Source organism: Bos indicus x Bos taurus, chromosome 15 (assembly GCF_003369695.1).
Source record: "Bos indicus x Bos taurus breed Angus x Brahman F1 hybrid chromosome 15, Bos_hybrid_MaternalHap_v2.0, whole genome shotgun sequence".
Taxonomy (NCBI): domain Eukaryota; kingdom Metazoa; phylum Chordata; class Mammalia; order Artiodactyla; family Bovidae; genus Bos; species Bos indicus x Bos taurus.
Genome location: NC_040090.1, coordinates 32,032,170 through 32,046,528, shown reverse-complemented (window position 1 = coordinate 32,046,528; position 14,359 = coordinate 32,032,170). Strand labels below are relative to the sequence as shown.

General features: G+C 47.9%; 1 protein-coding gene across 1 annotated transcript in view; it reads right to left on the bottom strand.

Annotated features, from left to right (window-relative positions):
- Positions 1-7,815, bottom strand: part of CLPB (ClpB homolog, mitochondrial AAA ATPase chaperonin) — a 147,282-nt gene extending 139,467 nt beyond the window's left edge. The window contains exons 1-2 of the mRNA XM_027562995.1: positions 7,401-7,815; positions 3,315-3,366 (exon numbers count right to left, since the gene is read on the bottom strand). Coding sequence (XP_027418796.1) covers positions 3,315-3,366; positions 7,401-7,803 — 455 coding nt within the window. The 5' untranslated portion in view covers positions 7,804-7,815. The remainder of the gene's footprint in view (positions 1-3,314; positions 3,367-7,400) is intronic.
- Between the last annotated feature and the right edge of the window lie 6,544 nt (positions 7,816-14,359).

Genomic DNA, 14,359 nt, shown 5'->3' with positions numbered 1-14,359 from the left:
GCAAAGGTGTAAGGAGCACAGTGTACACACAGCGGTCTGTGTGGAGGGCCCACACCTAGAACCCAGAAACTGCAGATTCCAGAGTATGCGTCTAGAAGATGATGAAACTCCCCACCTCCGAACAGAAGAGCTTTGGATTGCTTCCCTTCACTAGCAAGAGCTCTCCCAAGGCTCTGGGAAGGTAGGGGATCATCAAGGCAGAGGCACACACAGCCCATAACCCAGAGGGGGACAGGAGAAAAGGGAGGAAGAGACAGCATTACTCCAGGTCTGAGTTTTATTCCAAATACTGATTTGACCACACAGATCATACACGTGGTGACCCAACTGTGTATAAACTATGAGTAAATATTTTTAAAAATTGAGAATGGAATTCTATCCTGGTATTAGCAGCTCTGTTGGGTAGAGCTAAAGGCCAGGACATAGATAGGAAGAAATTAATGGTAGTGTTAAGCACCTGTGCAGAGTCTGGAATGTAAAAAGGCTAAATAAACAAGGACCTGTGGTAGGAATTCAAGGAAGTTTCCTTCAAGCAAGGGTGGTCAGGCTCCCACTTCATGTAGGTCCAGCTCTCTGAGCAGGAAGAGCTGTGATTGGCAGGTCACATGTTTGTTTCCTTGAGACCACATGATGAAGGTGAAGGGAGACTGTCAGTTCTGAGGGGCCGGGTCTGTGCCTTGCTCATCTCTGCCTCCCTCACAAGGGGTGAAGGGAGATTCTGACTGAGTCTTCATGATCAACAGGGATAGGACAAGAGGAGGCAGGAGAAAAACACACAAGAGACTGTATGTTTTTAGAGACTGGGGACATACAGGGAAATCCTTGCAGACACTAGCCACATAGGCAAGAACAAATGTTCTGAACCACACACATATCATAAATTCAATCACTTTCTGTAATTTGAGGGTGGGAGGTTTAATCGTTATTAAGAAAAATGTGTATTTGAAAGAGCTAAATCAATCAGCCCTTGGGGGTTAAGTGAAACAGGAAGGAATATGTCAAGGCTGTATATTGTCCCCCTGCTTATTTAATTTCTATGCAGAGTACATACATCATGCAAAATGCCAGGCTGGATGAAGCACAAGCTGGAATCAAGATTGCAGGAAGAAATATCAGTAACCTCAGATATGCAGATAACACCACCCTTATGGCAGAAAGTGAAGAAGAACTCAAGAGCCGCTTGATGAAGGTGAAAGAAGAGACTGAAAAAGTTGCCTTAAAATTCAACATTCAAAAAATGAAGATCATGGCATCCGGTGCCCACTTCAAACAGATGAGAAAACAATGGAAACAGTGATGGACTTTATTTTCTTGGGCTCCAAAATCCCCGCGGCTGGTGACCACAGCCATGAAATTAAAAGACGCTTGCTCCTTGGAAGAAAAGCTATGACAAATCTAGACAGCATACAGAGACATTACTTTGCTGACAAAGGTGCGTACAATCAAAGGTATGGTTGGTTCTTCCAGTAGTAATATACAGATGTGAGAGTTGGACCATAAAGAAGGCTGAGCGCCGAAGAATTAATGCTTTTAAATTGCAGTGCCGGAAAAGACTCTTCAGAGTCCCTTAGACTGCAAGGAGATCAAACCACTCAATCCTAAAGGAAATCAACCCTGAATATTCATTGGAAGGACTGATGCTGAAGCTGAAGCTCCAATACTTTGGCCACCTGATGAGAAGAGCTGACTTGATGGAAAAGACCCTGAGGCTGAGAAAGACTGAAGGCAGGAAGAGAAGGGGATGACAGAGGATGAGATGGTTGGATGGCATCACCGACTCAATGGACATGAGTTTGAGCAAACTCCGGGAGATACCGGACGACAGGAAACCTGGTGTGCTGCAGTCCATGGGTTCACAAAGAGTCAGACACGACTGAGGGACTGACCAAAACAGCCTCCCCTGGTGAGAACAGATGCTTTCACAGCCCTGCTGCTCTGCACATGCATGGCCTGTCCTGGCTTGCCAGAGGAAAGCAGCAGCCTGGCAGCAGTCACCTAGCGGTCATCAACAGGTGACTAAAGGGTCAGCAAAGGCCTTAAATGAGGGGCACAGCCAGCTGCCACCCATCGTGCCACCATACTGCAGCAGAAGGAAACGATGCTCATCTGTTTCTGAGGGAATGAATATGCCAAACACTGCCTGCAATTATGAATGGCTCTTATAACAGCAAGCTGACATCTGTGCTTGGTTTTTAAGATGCATCATCGCATGTTTATTAAACTACTGCTCCATCATATTTATTTGGCTACGAAACAACTCCCAGCCCATACTTCCAAAAGTGGTTTATTAAAAACTAAGCCTTGAACATGAATACTCAAAAGCACCCTCGAGAGTCAATAGTAATATGGCAGATAAAATGAAAGGGAATCAAAGCAGTAAGTCTTGATGGGGGCTGTGGCTGCCTTTCAACACTTTCTTTCACGTTCAGGCAGTTGGAGTGGGGAGGAGCACCATGGGTGTGCGGCGCTGGGTGCGGTGATAGCCACTCCAATCACCTAATTTCCTGTCTAAAATGTGGACATGGCGGCAGGGAAGGGAGGGTGTCCCACGGCCACCTAGCTCTACACAAAAGGCAGTGGAAAAAAAAAGGCCAAAGTTCAGTAATGCCGGGCACCAAGTTTCACCAAGAATGAAGCCTATGCCCCTAACGAACAGCCCCACGTTGATGCCCCATGTCAGAGCATCCATCCAGGACAGACTCTATTCTGCCCTGGCACCTGGCTGAGGCCTGGGTCAAGTCCTGTCCCTGCGCAGGAACAAGCCTCCGATCTAACTGGCCGCTAGTGGTCGCTAGGGGAACAGATGAGCTAGGTAAGCTGGAGAAATGCAGTCAGCCCTCAGACAGGCACCCAGCACAGGCACCCAGCCCCGCAGGCAGGTGGCTCTGGCAGAAAGATCTCTTCCAGCTCCCTCCCAAACCTCCAAGTGTCTCCACTGTTGCCCACCCGCACTCCATCTGGTCAATAAGCAATTACCCGTGGCCAATCCCACAGAAACAAGAACAAAGAGGAAGATTCACCGAGGAACCCACAAGATGTAGGAGGGATCCCAAACCACGCCCTCAGAAGAACAGAACAACTGAGGGATCGGGGCTGTTTGGGGCCAGAAAAAATGACACAGGGGCTGACTCTCTACTTTAAGATACCTAAGGGCGGGGGCCAAAGGAGCCCAAGTGACTCACTGACTACAAGGAAGTGAGTTTGGTTCCCAGCTCAGTGTGAGGATTTCCTCCAAGGCATCACCACCAGAGCAAGGGCCCCACCCCACTCAGGCCTCCTGCATGGGAGGGCAAGGCCTGGGGTTCGATACTCACCTGCTGACTTCTTGGACATTGTTGGCTCGAGCAGCTTCCATCAGGGCTGCATCTGAAGAGAGAGGGGGCACCAATCAGATCCCTGGCCAACCCTCAGAGCTTCCTGGAGGGCCCAGAAAGACAGTGGAAGGGAAGGCACTTCAGATACATGGGCTTTAACAAGTAAAAAGATGCCAAGATACACAAAGAGAAAGCTAGTCCTCCCCTGTCCACGTGAAAGCCTCTGTTAACAACCTGTCTTCCACATCTTTCCATTAGAGCCCAGACTCAGAACTCTCATCACACAGGTGATCCAAGGAATGTGTTAGTACCACGTGTGGCCAACAGTAAACGTGTGTGAACGCCTTCGCCCTTCATTAGCTATAAAGCTCTGCAGGTTTATGTAACTATCATACATTATTAATCATCCCCCTACCTTGCCCCACTTTCTCTTCCAACTTCAGTTTACCAGCCTAGTTTTGAATCTTGATGTTACAGGTCACAAACCTAGGAGGAGGACAGAATAGGGAGGAGCAGGCAGGGGTGTGGACCCCTCCGAGAGTGGAGAGACCCTTGAGCAGGAGCCAGGCTCCACCACAGCCCGTCCACTGTTCACCCTGTTCTGTGGCGGCCTTTCCCCCCTCAACGCCAGCTTCCCCAACTATAAAGCAGGGGCACTAATCCCTGCCCTGACAGCCTTACAAGGATGCTAAAGAAATAATGGTTGAAAAGCCTGCAGACATCCCAGTGCCAAACCCAACGAAGGGAGAGCCAAAGTAGAGGATTCCAATCCATCCCTTAGGAGTCACCAGGCCTGGTAGAAAGGCAATGGCAAGCTTGGCCTGGCCTGGGCAGCGTGTGGGCTGCTGGCACCACCTTGTGGCCATGAGGAAAAGCTGCCAACAGCAGAGGCACATTCTCTCTCCCAGGAGGCTGCAACACTGAGCTCAGCTGGTCCTGAGCTCCCACTGATGGGCACCAGACAGACTCAGACCCAGCCTTGTCTCAGGGAGCTCTCAATCCAGCCAAGAGAATCACCAAGTGAAAGAGAGGACGCACTGGGGCAGGGTGGAAGAGCAGACCTGGGTCTAGTCTTAACTCTGCCACTTACTTGCTGTATGACCTGGCTCACTCACCTAACCTCCTGTGTACAATACCCACCTTATCAGACATATGCAAACCAGTCCTGTGGTTCAGACCGATGCATAGGCCTCCATGCCACCTCCTGCTCTAGGCTCCAGGGCCAGGTCTTCCTCGGTTCCCCAGCTGCTCCCCCAGCATACACCTAGGCATACTTGGGCAGCCCCCAGCTGGAAGGGGAACAAGCCTTCCTCAGATACTGCAGTATTCTCTCTCCCCTCACTCTTTAAAAAAAACAGTAGCTTCTGCAAGGTCCCAGAGGGAATGAGGAATGAACTGAGATTAGAACCGGGGTCCCCTGGCTCCTAAAGGGCAGTACTGATTATGCTGCACTGAGGGCCTTGGCTCGCAACTCTCAAGTCAGGAGACAAGGGAACTGGCAAGTCAGAAGCGTTGGGACTGGTCATGGTTTGGTAAACGTCATATATTTTGGTAAAAAAAAAAACCCCAGTGTCTTTTGCTGGGGTTCATATGCCACAGAGTCCAATCTGGAGCCCCCCAAAAGCTCTGAGGCAAGACCTTGGACACTTTCTCCCCATCTGTCTAAACCTGCTGGACTTGGGACATTCCCTGCTCATCAATTTTCCATGGCTTTCCATCACCTAAAGAATTTCAAACCTTCCAAACCCTCATGCCTGATATCCAGACCCTACCCCATCTGCTCTCACCTCATTTGAAAGACTTCCTCTCCTCCAACCAGGCTGGACAAACTGCTAGCCTCTAAACGTACTATGCTGACCTGAGCTTTGTTCCTGGAAACATCTGCATAGAATACAAACCATCTTGTGGAACATTTACTAAGTACCTACACTAAATACCAGGGACTATGATGGACAATGCAAAAGTATTAGGGAAAGGAACTGGCATCAACCTGAAAATATCAAGACGAACTCCCTGCTCTCAAGGAGCTCACAGTATCACTCTTCTTTTCATCTCTTGCCTTATCCTTCAGAACTCAAATTCAAATTCCCCATCCTCAAGGAAGGTCTCCAATCATTCAGGAAGGCTTTCCTGACCATGCTGGCCTTCTGATCCCCCAAAACACACTGTCAGATGACTCACCAGATGCACAGGTCTAATGGCCCGCTGCTGCTGCTGCTAAGTCGCTTCAGTCGTGTCTGACTCTGTGTGACCCCATAGATGGCAGCCCACCAGGCTCCCCCGTCCCTGGGATTCTCCAGGCAAGAACACTGGAGTGGGTTGCCATTTCCTTCTCCAATGCATGAAAGTGAAAGTGAAGTCGCTCAGTCGTATCTGACTCCTAGCGACCCCATGGACTACAGCCTACCAGGCTCCTCCATCCATGGGATTTTCCAGGCAAGAGTACTGGAGTGGGTTGCCATTGCCTTCTCCGATAAAGGCCCGCACCGTCCCCTTAACTGGCATTGTGTTAAGTCAGGAGTTCCACATCAAGCTTTAAAGTAGGCGCACAGAGGGTATTCATATCTCTGTGGGTGTGGAAGTAACAGAATCATAGTGTGCCTAAGCTAGAAGAACCGTTAGGAGCTCTGTTTCAACACCCTCATTTTATAGATGAGGAAACAGGACCATGAGAAAGAGCAGAAGTCCAAAGTCATGTGGCAATTAAAGGTAGACCAAAACAAGACCCCAGGTGACCTTACTCCCTGCTGAGGCTCTTCCTATACAGCTGGCCACATCCTGCTGAATAAACAAATGAACATCAAGGGCGTCCCTCCTCTTGGTTCAAAGTCTCAGAGCTTGGGATGCATGGAATCTTGAAACACCATGCCTCACTCTTCTCTCTGAGGAAGAGCTGAGAACCTGAGTAGCTGGATTCATGTAGGCTAGAAGTCTAGCTCTCTGCCTGATCTCCCATTCCCTGCTCGGCTCCATGCACCTAGGGGTGATGCCAACCTGGGTCAGCCAGCCCCCGTGGTTGCTCTGGTTCTCTAGAGAGCCACCTCCCTGTATTCCTTGTCCTGCCAACTTCCCCACATAGCAAGATCACCTCATGCCTGAGACCAGGCACAGCAGAACCCTAGGAGTCTCCCTGATGAACACACCCACACTGCTGAACTTCAAAAGGAATCAGAATAACAGCACTGTAAGAGACATGAGAAATCACCCTTCACCTGTGGGGAAACAATCTAGAGAGCAGAGCCAAAGTTGGCACTGAAACCAAGTCTCTTCCCTTCTTAGGCCATGGACCCCAAGGACTGTAGCGTGCCAGGCTCTTCTGTCCATGGAATTTTTCAGGCAAGAATACAGAAGCTGGTTGCCATTCTCTACTCCAGGGGATCTTCCCAGACCAGGGATCAAACCCACGTCTCTTGCATCTCCTGCATTGGCAGGTGGATTCTTTACCACTGCACCACATGGGAAGCCAAACAGGTTCCCTGGAGACCTCTTAAAGGAGGAACTGAACCAGGTAGAATGGTAGAGAAATAGGCCACATGCTAATTTCAGATGTTTCGTCCAATGCTCCCATTGTACAGATGGATAAGGTGATACTCCAAGAAGAGAGGCTGACCTTTAATAACTGTATTATTATAATACAATAGTTATTATTATGGGCTTCCTAGGTGGCGCCAGTGGTAAAGAACCCACCTGCCAATGCAGGAGCCACAGAAGACGCAGGTTTGATCCCTGGGTAGGGAAGATCCCCTAGAGGAGGGCATGGCAACCCACTCTAGTAGTCTTGCATGGAGAATCCCATGGACAGAGGAGCCTGGCAGGCTACTGTCCACAGGGTCCCAAACAGTAGGACACGACTGAAGCGACTAGGCACGCATGCAATTATTATTCTAATACAGTAACAGTTGCATAATTTGAGAAATTACACAACTCGGAGGCACTGAACTCCTCAGCCAAATTATGTCTGGGTCCTACCAGGACTGAAGCTCTAGTGGTCTAAATCTATAAGCAACTCCCACCCTCCAACCACATGGACTCAGGACCCACCTCCCGCCTCTCACTTGCACAAAACCAGACTGTCCCGATAATCACCCTTGCTGGACGGGCTCTTGCTGTAACAATGCACCACCAGCGCCGTGGCCAGGGCCCACACACCCAAGCCGGCTCTGCTGAAGACTCCATTCCAGCTGTCCTGCCCAGGGAGTGTGTCTTCGGGGCTAGGAAGACGTCCCCACGTGGCAGCTGCAAGGCAGGGGGTCTCGGTACGTCCTCTCTGGCGCCCTCCAGTGGCTGCCCCTCCTCCGGTGAGTAGGGCCGGCGACGTTCCATGGCGCCCCCCGACGGCCGCCCTCAGCCACTGAGGCTCCCCGCGACCCCCGGTGGTCACACTCTGGCCGGTGGCACTTTCGTGGCTCCGGAGCGATGGGGACCTAAGCAGCTGAAGAAGGAGCCGCGGCGCCGGCGCTGTTCTCTTCGACACCAGGGACCCCAGCATCGTGACAGCTGCTTCGATAACCCTCTGGTGCCGGCCCCTGTGCTGACCACTTCCAACATGGCTGCCGCGGCGCGTTCGAAGACGCCGCGGAGTGGAATTACGCACTACCTCACGGGAGTGGTAGTCCCTAACCGTAGACCTTGACGTAGCGGGGGGAGAAATAAACTACACTTCCCAGAAGGCTGTGGAACTTGCGTCATAATGACTGCAGACTTACAGCATCCTGGGGCGTATTGGGAAATGGAGTTTGGACATGGGGGCGTGGCAAGAAGGGAAACACCTAGCAGGGCCCGGGCATTAGAGTTAAGGTGGGAATCCCAGAGTCGTCTTCCAAGTTTAGCTAAAACATGCGATGCAATTTCTGAGTATTGTAAATTAAACGGGACTCTTCAGCAGAGGCCAGTCATGAAACTTGTGCTTCTTTTAGCCTGTATCTCTTTTTAGCCTGGGACTGCTTTTCACAAAGATAGCTAGGGTAACGGATGCACCTGAAATAGGAACTCCTTTTCTTTTCTCTCTTTTTGTTTTTTGTACACAGACATCCTTTCTGTTAAAAAAGTTGATGCCTAATCTTGCTTTCCCACTTACCTAAAATATTTAAGGTGGCAGCTGAATAAGGGAAGCTGGGCTAGGACAATAGAATAATAATTCCTGTGTACAGGGAAGGGAATTTAGGCTCAAAAATAAAAGAATTTGTCAATAAATCAATACGTAAAGCTCAAGCCTTCAACTCCAAGCCATCGCCTCTTTGATACTTGCACCCTCATCCTGCCCTCATTTCCCCTGATTGAACCCGTGAGCAGGCGAAAGATGAAGTGCTTTTTTTTCTAGGTGAGAAATGGATTTATTTAAAGAGAAGCACACTCCACAGAGCTCCAGCCTTCTCAGAAGGAAGAGCAGCCTTGGGAGAAACACACTCCACAAACTAGAATGTGGGCTGTTGCAGAGGGTATGAGTAGTCTTGAAATGCAGTATGGTTAGTTTTTATAGGCTGGGTTATTTTTCACAGGCTAATGAGAAAAGCTGTGATAAACCTAGACGGTGTATTAAAAACCAGAGACATCACTTTGCCGACAAAGATACAAATTGTCAAAGCTATGGTTTTTCCTGTAGTCATGTATGGATGTGAGAGCTGGACTATAAAGAAGGCTGAGCGCTGAAAAATTGATGCTTTCAAACTGTGGTGTTGGAGAAGGCTCTTGAGAGTCCCCTGGACTGCAAGGAGATCAAACCAGTCAATCCTAAAAGACACAAATCCTGAATATTCAGGGAAGGACTGACGCTGGAGCTAAAGCTCCAGTACTTTGGCCACCTGATGTGAAGAACTGACTCACTGGAAAAGATCTTGATGCTGGGAAAGATTGAAGGCAGAAGGGGAAGGGGAACAGAGGACAAGATGGCTAGATGGCCTCACCGACTCAATGGACATGAGTTTGAGCAACTTCGGGAGATGATGAAGGACAGGGAAACCCGGCGTGTTGCAGAGCAACTGAACAACAGCAAGGGAGGATTATTCCCTAACTATTTTGGTGAGGGGGTAGGAGTGATTTCCAGGAATTGAGCCACTGCCCACTTTTTGGTCTTTGATTGTTGGCTTTGGGAACTGTCAAGGCACCTCTAGGTGTGTCGTTTACCTTGCTGATGTACTACAATGAGTATATACTGAGGATCAAGGTCTAGTCTAAGTTGACTTATCTGCCATCTTAGGCCCATTTGATTCTAATCAGTTTATGTTGTGTCCTCGGGCTATGTCATTCTTTCAAAGATTGTGCCCTGCCTCCTTCCCTCCTGTTTCATTTGACCCTCAGATTTTACTCCATATTCTTATGGGAAGCAGAAGGGCAATGGTCTATCTTCTGTAACTGAGAAGGTTCTTTTTTATATCAGTTCTAGATCCTGTTCCTGCACTTACTTCAAAGTATCTGAACCTTCCCAGATGACTCTATTTAAATAAGCTATCTTCCTTTCCACATCTTTCTTATCCTGCCTGCTGCTGCTGCTGCTGCTGCTAAGTTGCTTCAGTCGTGTCCGACTCTGTGCGACCCCAGACACGGCAGCCCACCAGGCTCCCCCGTCCCTGGGATTCTCCAGGCAAGAACACTGGAGTGGGTTGCCATTTCCTTCTCCAATGCATGAAAGTGAAAAGTGAAAGTGAAGTCGCTCAGTCATGTCCAACTCTGAGTGACCCCATGGACTGCAGCCCACCAGGCTCCCCCGTCCATGGGATTTTTCAGGCAAGAGTACTGGAGTGGGGTGCCATTGCCTTCTCTGTTATCCTGCCTACTTGTCTTCATATCATGAAGCACTTGACATGTTGTTGTTGTTTAGTTGCTAAGTCATGTCTGACTCTTTTGTGACCCCATAGACTGTTGCCCGAAAACTCCTCTGTCCATGGGATCTACCAGACAAGAATACTGGTGTCAACTAAAAAAGATGCACAGCTTGAGAGCTTCGAGTTAAGTTTTATTTGGGGCAAAATGAGGACTGCAGCCCAGGAGGCAGCACCTCAGATAGCTCTGAGAGATAGCTCCAAAGAGGCAATCAGTTCAGTTCAGTTCAATTCAGTTGCTCAGTCACATCCAATTCTTTGCGACCCCATGGACTGCAGCATGCCAGGCCTCCCTGTCCATCACCAAGTCCCAGAGCTTACTCAAACGCATGTCCATTGAGTTGGTGATGCCAGCTAACCATCTCATCCTCTGTCGTCCCCTTCTCCTCCCACCTTAAATCTTTCCCAGCATCAGTCTCTTTTCCAATAAGTCAGCTCTTCACATCAGGTGGCCCAGGTACTGGAGTTTCAGCTTCAGCATCAGCCCTTCCAGTGAATATTCAGGACTGATTTCCTTTAGGGTGGACTGGTTGGATCTCCTTGCAGTCCAAGGGCCTCTCAAGAGTCTTCTCCAACACCACAGTTCAAAAGCATCAATTCTTCAGCTCTCAGCTTGCTTTATAGTCTAACTCTCACAGCCATACATGACTATTGGAAAACCATAGCCTTGACTAGATGGACCTTTGTTGGCAAAGTAATGTCACTGCTTTTTAATATGCTGTCTAGGTTGGTCATAACTTTTCTTCCAAGGAGTAAGTGTCTTTTAATTTCATGGCAGCACTCACCATCTGCAGTGATTTTGGAGCCCCCAAAAATAAAGTCTGCCACTGTTTCCACTGTTTCTCCACCTATTTGCCATGAAGTGATGGGAAAAGGCAGTCGGGGAAGGTCAATATATAAGATTTCAGTGAAGGGGGAAATCAATGCAATCAAGCGGTTACTTTACAAGAGGTTTTCTACTAGTCACAAGGATCTGATGTCATCATGAAGGGATTTAGTGCTTTTCTAGATATGAGGAGATGCAAGGATTGGAATCATGAAATAAGTTCTTGAAAAATATCCAACTATCTAGAGACCTGTCCCATCAGATAGATTCCCTGGAGCACAGAGTACCTCACTCCACCCTGAACTCCCTCAGAGGGTGTTAAAGGTCAACAGCTGCAGCAGCATGAGGTTCAATCTCCACAGAAAGTGAAAGTCGCTCTGCTGCTGCTGCTGCTAAGTCACTTCAGTCGTGTCCGACTCTGTGCGACCCCATAGATGGCAGCCCACCAGGCTCCCCTGTCCCTGGGATTCTCCAGGCAAGAACACTGGAGTGGGAAGTCGCTCAGTCATGTCCAACTCTTTGAGAATCCATTCACTATACAGTGCATGGAATTCTCCAGGCCAGAATACTGGATTTTGTAGCCTTTCCCTTCTCCAGGGGATCTTCCCAACCCAGGAATCAAACTGGGCTCTCCTGCATTACAGGCAGATCCTTTACCAACTGAGCTATCAGGGAAGACACAGTTTCCACAGAGGCAAATGCCCCTGTTGTTTGGTTGCTGGTAATGCTCTTGTCGAGTATCAATTTGTAGTTGACACTGGAATGGGTAGCCATTTCCTTGTCCAGGGGATATTCCCGGCTCGGGAATCAAACCAAAGTCTCCTGCATTGGCTGGTGAATTCTTTACCATTGAGCCACCAGGGAAGGGCCACCTGATATACTAAATATTTGTTTTGTTTATTGTCTTTCTCCAGTAGAAGTTAGTCCCACAAGACAGGACTTTTAACATAATTGTTTTATTTTTACTGCACTGCATCTTCATTGTGGTGTGCTGGCTTCTCTTGTTGTGAAGCATGGGCTCTAGAGTGTGGAGCCCTGTACCAAAGTCAGGACAAAAATCTCTGGAACTGACTGAGCCCCATAGCAACTGTTGCTGTGAGCCTGTGGATCTAAACCGCCAGTTCCCTGGCCCTAATTAGGTAAATACTCACCCTATTAACCACCCAATAGCAGCCTAGCCAATCACCTAATGCCACCATTCTAGTAGGAATTTTCTGTTTTGAGGTTATAAAAATTGGCTACTAGCTCATGAAAGGGTAGGCTCTCTCTTGAGCTGGCCCACTGTTAGAATAGCATCTCCCACTATAATAAATTTTATTCTCCTTTCATTTTGCCTCATGTCTGGAAATTCTTTTCTAGCCTGTGCACAGGCCATGGCATAGAGCTCAAGGTTTCCATTGCCCTGAAGCATGTGGGATCCTACTTACCCAACTAGGGATCAAACCCAAGTCCCCTCCATTGCAAGGTGGATTCGTAACCACTGAACCACCAGGGAAAGAGGGGACTTTTCTTTTTTTCACTTTCACATCACTAGAACAATGTCTGGAACAAAGAGGTACTCAATACGTATTCATTCACTGAATACCTTACTCTCACTATATTAGCATGGTCATATTAGAATATGACCTTTAGACTGAAGGCAGACCCGAATTTCAATTATGACTCTTGTGTTTACTACATGTGTAACTTTGGACAAATTTCTTTTCCTCTCTGATTTTTTTTACCTATAAATTTATTTATTTTAATTGGAGGCTAATTACTTTACAATATTGTATTGGTTTTGCCATACATCAACATGAATCTGGCACGGGTGTACACATGTTCCCCATCCTGAACCCCCCTCCCACCTCCTTCCCCATACCATCCCTCTGCGTCATCCCAGTGCACCAGCCCCAAGCATCCTGTATCATGCATCGAACCTGGACTGGCCATTCATTTCATATATGATATTATACCTGTTTCAATGCCATTTTCCCAAATCATCCCACCCTCTCTCTCTCCCACAGAGTCCAAAAGACTATTCTATACATCTGTGTCTCTTTTGCTGTCTCGCATACAGGGTTATCATTACCATCTTTCTAAATTCCATATATATGCATTAGTATACTGTATTCAGAGAAGGCAATGGCACCCCACTCCAGTACTCTTGCCTGGAAAATCCCATGGACAGGGGAGCCTGGTCGGCTGCAGTCCATGGGTTCGATATGAGTCAGACACAACTGAGTGACTTCACTTTCACTTTTCACTTTCATGCATTGGAGAAGGAAATGGCAACCCACTCCAGTGTTCTTGCCTGGAGAATCCCAGGGACGGGGGAGCCTGGTGGGCTGCGTGTCTGGGGTTGCACAGAGTCGGACACGACTGAAGCGACTTAGCAGCAGCAGCATACTGTATTGGTGTTTTTCTTTCTGGCTTACTTCACTCTGTATAATAGGCTCCAGTTTCATCCACCTCATTAGAACTGATTCAAATGTATTCTTTTTAATGGCTGCGTAATACTCCATTGTGTATATGTACCACAGCTTTCTTATCCATTCATCTGCTGATGGACATCTAGGTTGCTTCCATGTCCTGGCTATTATAAACAGTGCTGCAATGAACACTGGGGTACACGTGTCTCTTTCAATTCTGGTTTCCTCAGTGTGTATGCCCAGCAGTGGGATTGCTGGGTCATAATGCAGTTCTATTTCCAGTTTTTTAAGGAATCTCCACACTGTTCTCCATAGTGGTTGTATTAGTTTGCATTCCCACCAACAGTGTAAGAGGGTTCCCTTTTCTCCACATCCTCTCCAGCATTTATTGCTTGTAGACTTTTGGATAGCAGCCATTCTGACTGGCGTGAAATGGTACCTCATTGTGGTTTTGATTTGCATTTCTCTGATAATGAGTGATGTTGAGCATCTTTTCATGTGTTTGTTAGCCATCTATATGTCTTCTCTCTCTGATTATTAACTTCCTCATTATCATCAAAGATAATACCTACCTTCAAGGCAATTAGTTGTATTAAATGAAATAATATGTAGACCACTAATATTCCTGGCTCACAGTAAATCTTCAAGAAATGGCAGCTGTTTTATTCCCCGCTCTAGGGGTTTACTGGATCTCCTACTGTAAACTGCTTGTGGGAAGAAATGGAGTTCCTCATTTCCTCATCCCTTAGTGAAGGCACTCAGTAAATAACTGTTGAATGAATGAATATTTTAAAAGTACGCAATAGATGAAGCATTTTGACTTTCCTATTTTAAGAGATTCCCATGTTATCTGTCTTTTTAGCCACTCTATTCACTATCGCAGCTTCACCTTCCCTGTATTCTTAGAGTATCTCTGCCTCCCAGCTCAGGGTTGGTCGCAACAGGGAAAGCAGTCTCTGAGTTCCATTACCAGGTGGGTCACAGAGTGAG